The sequence below is a fragment of the Miscanthus floridulus genome, chromosome 19, assembly GCF_019320115.1.
Source record: "Miscanthus floridulus cultivar M001 chromosome 19, ASM1932011v1, whole genome shotgun sequence".
Taxonomy (NCBI): domain Eukaryota; kingdom Viridiplantae; phylum Streptophyta; class Magnoliopsida; order Poales; family Poaceae; genus Miscanthus; species Miscanthus floridulus.
The window spans coordinates 107,586,056-107,593,699 of NC_089598.1; the positions used below are offsets into that span (position 1 = coordinate 107,586,056).

The 7,644-nt window shown below is 52.7% G+C and overlaps 1 protein-coding gene across 1 annotated transcript; it reads left to right on the plus strand.

Annotated features, from left to right (window-relative positions):
* Positions 1-2,377: 2,377 nt before the first annotated feature.
* On the plus strand, positions 2,378-7,125 carry LOC136529072 (chitinase 3-like). The gene is made up of 2 exons (XM_066522123.1): positions 2,378-3,000; positions 6,556-7,125. Exons 1-2 carry the CDS (start codon positions 2,442-2,444, stop codon positions 6,831-6,833), a joined length of 837 nt encoding a protein of 278 aa, XP_066378220.1. The 5' UTR covers positions 2,378-2,441; the 3' UTR covers positions 6,834-7,125.
* The last annotated feature ends 519 nt before the right edge of the window (positions 7,126-7,644 follow it).

The following is a 7,644-nucleotide window of genomic DNA, read 5'->3' on the forward strand; positions in this document are numbered from 1 at the left end:
GCCTCGTTCAAGGCATATGCCTTGGCACACAAGGGCAAGGCAAAGGACCCCGACCTCGTCTACAACGCGGAGGACCCGCCCGAGGCATACAGCAACCTGAGCGTGCACAGGCGCCTCAGCGAGTACACGGCGATGGCGAGAGAGATCCATGGGTCAGAATTTGATCCGAGCACTGCTGACCTTGAGGGTGACATCGTCATGAGGTTGGGACCAGGTAAGCCACACGGGCGGTACTATATGGGCAATAGCACCATAGACACGGCCAACACTCAGACACTCGCCCAGATTAGAGCCCGGAGCACGAGTTCGAGTCCGGCCATACGCCCACGCTCACAGCCCCAGGTGGTAGCACTCCAGGTTAGTTCTGTTGTATTCGTTGTCCATTCATTTTCTACTCGTTCTTTATTTGCATTCTAACTATGTGATAAATAATTGTAGGCCCAGATTGAAGCCCTGCAGGAGTCACAGCAGGCCTCACAGAGCCAGCTTCAGGCCCTCGAGCTGTCGCACCAGGCCGAGTTGGCACAGGAGAGGGCGCGAGTGCAGGCCCAGCTTGAGGCCTTCCAGCAGGCGCACAAGGACTGGTACGAGTACATGGCTTGTTTTTCTCAGAGCATGGGCCAGCCTCCACCACCTCCGCCGCCGCCGATGATACCGTTGGTGCCTCCACCTCCGCGCAACGGCACTCCTGTGAGTCACTTAGATGCACTCTTCACTTTCATGTCATATACCTTCGACTTATACCTTAGTTTGACCTACCATAGCTTAGACCTTAGAATTTGCTTTGATCCAGATAACTCACATGTGCAATCTCATTCTAGGGACCTTCTACAGCTGGATCGAACAACGATATGCAGGGTGATCAAGACCTGGACTTGACTCCGTTTCTCCGCAGGCCTCCGACCACGTGACAGGCCATCCGACCTTGTTTGATGGGTTTGTATGTTGAACTGTGGACTTGGTTGAACTTTGTGGACTTTGGACACATGTTGATGGTGTTTGTGGACTTTGCATGGTGCTTGTCGACATATGTTGGTTATTGTGAGTGGATGTGACATTTGTGGACATATATGTGATATATATTGCCTATCTCTCATGTTATTATAATTTCCTGTGATTTTGTTGCTTATTGTGACTGGATATGCACTGAAACAAAAAAAAAAATCTGTGGACATATTTTACCGAGTGCAGCACTCGGTAAAACAGAGATTCTGTCAGTTTTACCGAGTGTAGCACTCGGTAAAACAAAGAACAGAACCGAATTGGTTCTGATTCTGTGAATTTTGCCGAGTGTGCCATTTTTTACCGAGTGCCGCATCCCCACTCGGTAATATTTGACTACTTTTTACCGAGTGGGAACACTCGGTAAACATTATTTCACGAAGTTTATTTGCGGAATTGTTTTAATCACGAAATTGATTATTCTTTTACCGAGTGTTAGGAGCTACACTCGGTAAACATTATTCAAAAAATTTATTTACGGAATTGTTTTAATCATGAAATGCTAATTTATTTACCGAGTGCTGCTGGTCACACTCGGTAAAAGTCGCCGTTAACGGTCAGTTTGGAGGCTGATGACCGTCAAGTCATAATTATTTACCAAGTGTCATTTCAGCACTCGGTAAACCTATGTTCCGAGTGCGCCGATATTAGACACTCGGTAAAATAACGTTACCGAGTCGTTATTTGCTGAGTCCACTTTACCGAGTGTGACACTCGGTAAAGAGTTTGCCGAGTGTGTAGCACTATTTACCGAGTGTTACTCACACTCGGTAAATACACAGTATCCCATAGTGGGAGTTCATTAACATATTGTCCACTTTTTGGTGTCAACAGAAGTTCATGTCCATGCCAGCATATAGCAACGCGTAATGCCAAGTTGCCAACCTACATACTTTGGCATCCTGGCCCCCTATGCCGAGCTTTAATGTCCATTTTTGAAAATTGTCGTCAAGGGTTTATATTTGTGTTAAAAATAGATGCCAAACTGGAAAAAGCCACAACCTCTGGTCCGTTTTTGAAAGTTGTTTCGCCAAGCATCAATTTGTTAAAGAGAGTTTTGAAAACGGCCAAGTTGAAATATAAAAGCACCTTGCATGAATGTGCCCGTGGACCGATGATGGATGCCATGATGCCATGTGATATTCGTGGGTCGTACACTGGTCCCTCAGTGGTAAATGAAAGCCGCTTTCGTTCCATTGTACGTATATGTGATCTCTGCTGTGTGATGAACAAGCAAGCACGTGATCCATGCATGAGCATGCATGGTGCCAACTACCAGCTGCTCTGCTCTGCAGCGCCTATATAAGGACGAGACGCTCTGCATCCGCTTCTGCAAAACACACACTCATCAGAATATCAGATCACCAGCAGTTGCAGTATACTCTATTGATCGATCCACCTAGCTAAGCTAGCTAGCTAGCTTGCCAATTTAATTTGCCATGACCATGATGATGATGAGAACGCTGGCAGTAGTCGCCATGGTAGCCACTGCGTTGGCCGTGTCGGCGCGAGGCGAGCCGCCGGAGTGCGGCGCCAACGCCACCACGCCGCTCTGCCCCGACTGCCTCTGCTGCAGCAAATGGGGCTTCTGCGGCTCCAGCCCCGCCTACTGCGGCGCCGGCTGCCAGAGCCAGTGCAACGGCTGCGACGACAGCAGCGTGGGGTCCATCGTCTCACCGTCGCTCTTCGAGGAGCTGCTGCCGCACCGCAACGACTACAACTGTCCCGCCAGGGGCTTCTTCACCTACGACGCCTTCATCGCCGCGGCCGCTGCCGACGCGTCCGCCGGCTTCGGCACCACGGGCGACGTCGACACCCGGAAGCGCGAGGTGGCCGCGTGGCTGGCGCAGGAGTCGCACGACACCACGGGCGGGTGGGACGGCGCGCCCAACGGCACCTACGCCTGGGGCTTCTGCTACAAGCCGGCCGGTGTCGTCACCACCGACGCCGTCGTCTTCTTCGAGACGGCCATCGGGTCCTGGATGGCGCCGCGCGCGCGGCCTGTTAGAATAAACCACGACAGTGCCATGGTGTGTGCGTTAGTGTGCTGCGCCGTGGTGGTGTCATGTTAATTTGGTATGTCCAGGTTCGTGCCATGCAGGCTAGCTGCGGTGCGAGTTAGTGTCCAGGATCAAGTCATAGTTTGTTAGGAGACTAGTTCGTCGTTGCATGATGACATGCAAGAGTGAGTGGTGTGCGTGTGTTGCCGGTTTGCATACAGAAGCCGTGATGCCTGGATGAGCGAGTGGCTCTCAGACGTCGCTGAGCAAGTCATGCGGATCATGGCATGATGGCCGGACGTGGAGGTTAGCTCCTTGCCAGTCCGTGGCCTATTTGTAGCCCCTGTACTCCTCTGTGTTCATTAGCCAAGTCCAGTGAATAAGAAAGCCAACATACAGGCCGTCCGTCGGCCGGGGCGTTCGTCGCCGAGCTTCTTCTTCTTTGCGTTCGTGTGAGTGTTCCTGGGCAGAGCCAACACTTGGTACCAGAGCCGGTATATGTACTACGGAGGTTCCATCAGTCCACCACGAGAGCCGCCGAAGAAGAAGCGCGTGATCCCACGCAGAGGTCCGACGGCAACGACGATGGCCGGTGGTGATGTGAAGGAAGGCACCAGCTCGCCGCGTACGGTCGTGGTGGAGCGCGGTTTTGGTGGCGTCGAGATCCCGAAGCTGACGAAGACGAACTACTGCGAGTGGGCACTTGAAGTGCAGTGCAACCTGAAGGTCATGGAGCTCTGGGATGCCGTGGAGGGCGGCAACGCCGAGCGCGGCAAGGATCGACGAGCACTGGCTGTCATTCTCCGCGGTGTGCCGCCGGAGATGAAGTCTGGGCTCGTCGCGAAGAAGACGGTCAAGGAGGCTTGGGAGGCGATCAAGTCGCTGCGCGTGGGAGACACGCGTGTGCAGGAAGCCAAGGCGCAGCACCTCCTCAAGCAGTTCGAGAACGCGGCGTTCAAGGACGGCGAGGCGATCGACGACTTCGCCGTGAGGATCGGCTCCATTGCCGCGGAGCTGCGCGAGTTGGGCGAGGACATGGAGGACGAGCGCGTCGTCAAGAAGATGCTGCGGGTTGTGCCGTCGAGGTTCAACCAAGTTGCATGCTCCATCGAGATGTTCGCTGACTTCAAGAAGATGTCGCTCGAGGAGCTCGTCGGCAGGCTGCGCGTGGCCGAGGAGCGTTGTGGCGGCGGCGAGCTTGGAGGCGAGCGCACCGGGCAGCTGCTGCTCACGGAGGAGCAGTGGGAGGCGCGTCGTCGTCAGCGACGCAACAAGGATCGTGCACGTGCAGGAGATGCGCAGAACGGCCGTGGCGGTGGCCACGACGACGACGACGACGCTCGCAGCACCACGAGCTTAGGAAGCAGGCGTGGCGGGAGCCGCTTCCGTGGGCGATGCTATGAGTGCGGCGAGCGCGGCCACATGGGCAAGGACTGCCGTGGGAAAAAGAAGGAAACAGCTCTACTTGTTGTTGTCGACAACGAGCAGACGCTCATGTAGGCTGGGCGTAGGGGGTGTTGTGGTTTAGGGGGTGATTGTTAGAATAAACCACGACAGTGCCATGGTGTGTGCGTTAGTGTGCTGCGCCGTGGTGGTGTCATGTTAATTTGGTATGTCCAGGTTCGTGCCATGCAGGCTAGCTGCGGTGCGAGTTAGTGTCCAGGATCAAGTCATAGTTTGTTAGGAGACTAGTTCGTCGTTGCATGATGACATGCAAGAGTGAGTGGTGTGCGTGTGTTGCCGGTTTGCATAGAGAAGCCGTGATGCCTGGCTGAGCGAGTGGCTCTCAGACGTCGCTGAGCAAGTCATGCGGATCATGGCATGATGGCCGGACGTGGAGGTTAGCTCCTTGCCAGTCCGTGGCCTATTTGTAGCCCCTGTACTCCTCTGTGTTCATTAGCCAAGTCCAGTGAATAAGAAAGCCAACATACAGGCCGTCCGTCGGCCGGGGCGTTCGTCGCCGAGCTTCTTCTTCTTTGCGTTCGTGTGAGTGTTCCTGGGCAGAGCCAACACTTGGTACCAGAGCCGGTGTATGTACTACGGAGGTTCCATCAGTCCACCACGAGAGCCGCCGAAGAAGAAGCGCGTGATCCCACGCAGAGGTCCGACGGCAACGACGATGGCCGGTGGTGATGTGAAGGAAGGCACCAGCTCGCCGCGTACGGTCGTGGTGGAGCGCGGTTTTGGTGGCGTCGAGATCCCGAAGCTGACGAAGACGAACTACCGCGAGTGGGCACTTGAAGTGCAGTGCAACCTGGAGGGCATGGAGCTCTGGGATGCCGTGGAGGGCGGCAACGCCGAGCGCGGCAAGGATCGACGAGCACTGGCTGTCATTCTCCGCGGTGTGCCGCCGGAGATGAAGTCTGGGCTCGTCGCGAAGAAGACGGTCAAGGAGGCTTGGGAGGCGATCAAGTCGCTGCGCGTGGGAGACACGCGTGTGCAGGAAGCCAAGGCGCAGCACCTCCTCAAGCAGTTCGAGAACGCGGCGTTCAAGGACGGCGAGGCGATCGACGACTTCGCCGTGAGGATCGGCTCCATTGCCGCGGAGCTGCGCGAGTTGGGCGAGGACATGGAGGACGAGCGCGTCGTCAAGAAGATGCTGCAGGTTGTGCCGTCGAGGTTCAACCAAGTTGCATGCTCCATCGATATGTTCGCTGACTTCAAGAAGATGTCGCTCGAGGAGCTCGTCGGCAGGCTGCGCGTGGCCGAGGAGGGTTGTGGCGGCGGCGAGCTTGGAGGCGAGCGCACCGGGCAGCTGCTGCTCACGGAGGAGCAGTGGGAGGCGCGTCGTCGTCAGCGACGCAACAAGGATCGTGCACGTGCGGGAGATGCGCAGAACGGCCGTGGCGGTGGCCACGACGACGACGACGACGCTCGCAGCACCACGAGCTTAGGAAGCAGGCGTGGCGGGAGCCGCTTCCGTGGGCGATGCTATGAGTGCGGCGAGCGCGGCCACATGGGCAAGGACTGCTGTGGGAAAAAGAAGGAAACAGCTCTACTTGCTGTTGTCGACAACGAGCAGACGCTCATGTAGGCTGGGCGTAGGGGGTGTTGTGGTTTAGGGGGTGATTGTTAGAATAAACCACGACAGTGCCATGGTGTGTGCGTTAGTGTGCTGCGCCGTGGTGGTGTCATGTTAATTTGGTATGTCCAGGTTCGTGCCATGCAGGCTAGCTGCGGTGCGAGTTAGTGTCCAGGATCAAGTCATAGTTTGTTAGGAGACTAGTTCGTCGTTGCATGATGACATGCAAGAGTGAGTGGTGTGCGTGTGTTGCCGGTTTGCATAGAGAAGCCGTGATGCCTGGATGAGCGAGTGGCTCTCAGACGTCGCTGAGCAAGTCATGCGGATCATGGCATGATGGCCGGACGTGGAGGTTAGCTCCTTGCCAGTCCGTGGCCTATTTGTAGCCCCTGTACTCCTTTGTGTTCATTAGCCAAGTCCAGTGAATAAGAAAGCCAACATACAGGCCGTCCGTCGGCCGGGGCGTTCGTCGCCGAGCTTCTTCTTCTTTGCGTTCGTGTGAGTGTTCCTGGGCAGAGCCAACACGGCCGACCAGGCCGTCGTGCCACGGCGTCGTCACGGGACAGTGGAGCCCCTCGGCCGCCGACCTGGACGCGGGGCGGGTGCCGGGCTTCGGCGTCATCACCAACATCATCGACGGCGACGAGTGCGGCCACGGCGCCCCCGACGACCGTAGTGAGAATCGGATCGGGTTCTACAAGCGCTTCTGTGACATCCTTGGTGTCAGCTACGGCGACAACTTGGACTGCTACAACCAGAAGCCCTTCGGCACGGCAACAACTACTGGCTCAGATCACGCTGACGCGTAATAAATTACATAATTAATTAATTAATTAATGGGCACTCTGCACGCACAATATATTTATACATACCAGTTCAATAATAATATGCACGCATGTTTGCTTTAACCAATCCTGCATGAGCACGTTTACTTTGATCTTTAGAGTGCGTGTAGTAGAGCTAGCATGTTTACTTTGATCCCGGGTTGTTCAAGTTGTGGAATGAAGATCGGGCGGTCAATGCCTCTGTATGCATATGTTTGTTTCATGCTATCGAGTTATCTCATGAAATAAACAAAATAAATAAATGGTTATTCATCCATTCCGATCCCTGTGTGTTTGACATTATATATATATATATATATATATATATATATATATATATATATATATATATATATATATATATATATATATATATATATATATATATAGAACTACTATCCTGTAGCTGGCTACAGAATAACTTATTCTGTAGCCACTTTGAGTTATGATAATTACTATGTTAATTTATGAGATTATAGTAACTCCTTACTAAGTGGTTTAATATAACGTTATGGTAAATATCCCCATGTGTTATAGTAACCCAACTATCGTAAATATGTATTGACATTATGGTAAATTAGTATATAAAATTATAGTAAATGGAGGTGGCTACAGAATAACTTATTTTTGTAGCCGGCTACTGAATAGCCTCTCCCATATATATATATATATATATATATATATATATATATATATATATATATATATATATATATATATATATATATATATATATATATATATATATATATATATATATATATATATATATATATATATATATATAGGTGCATTT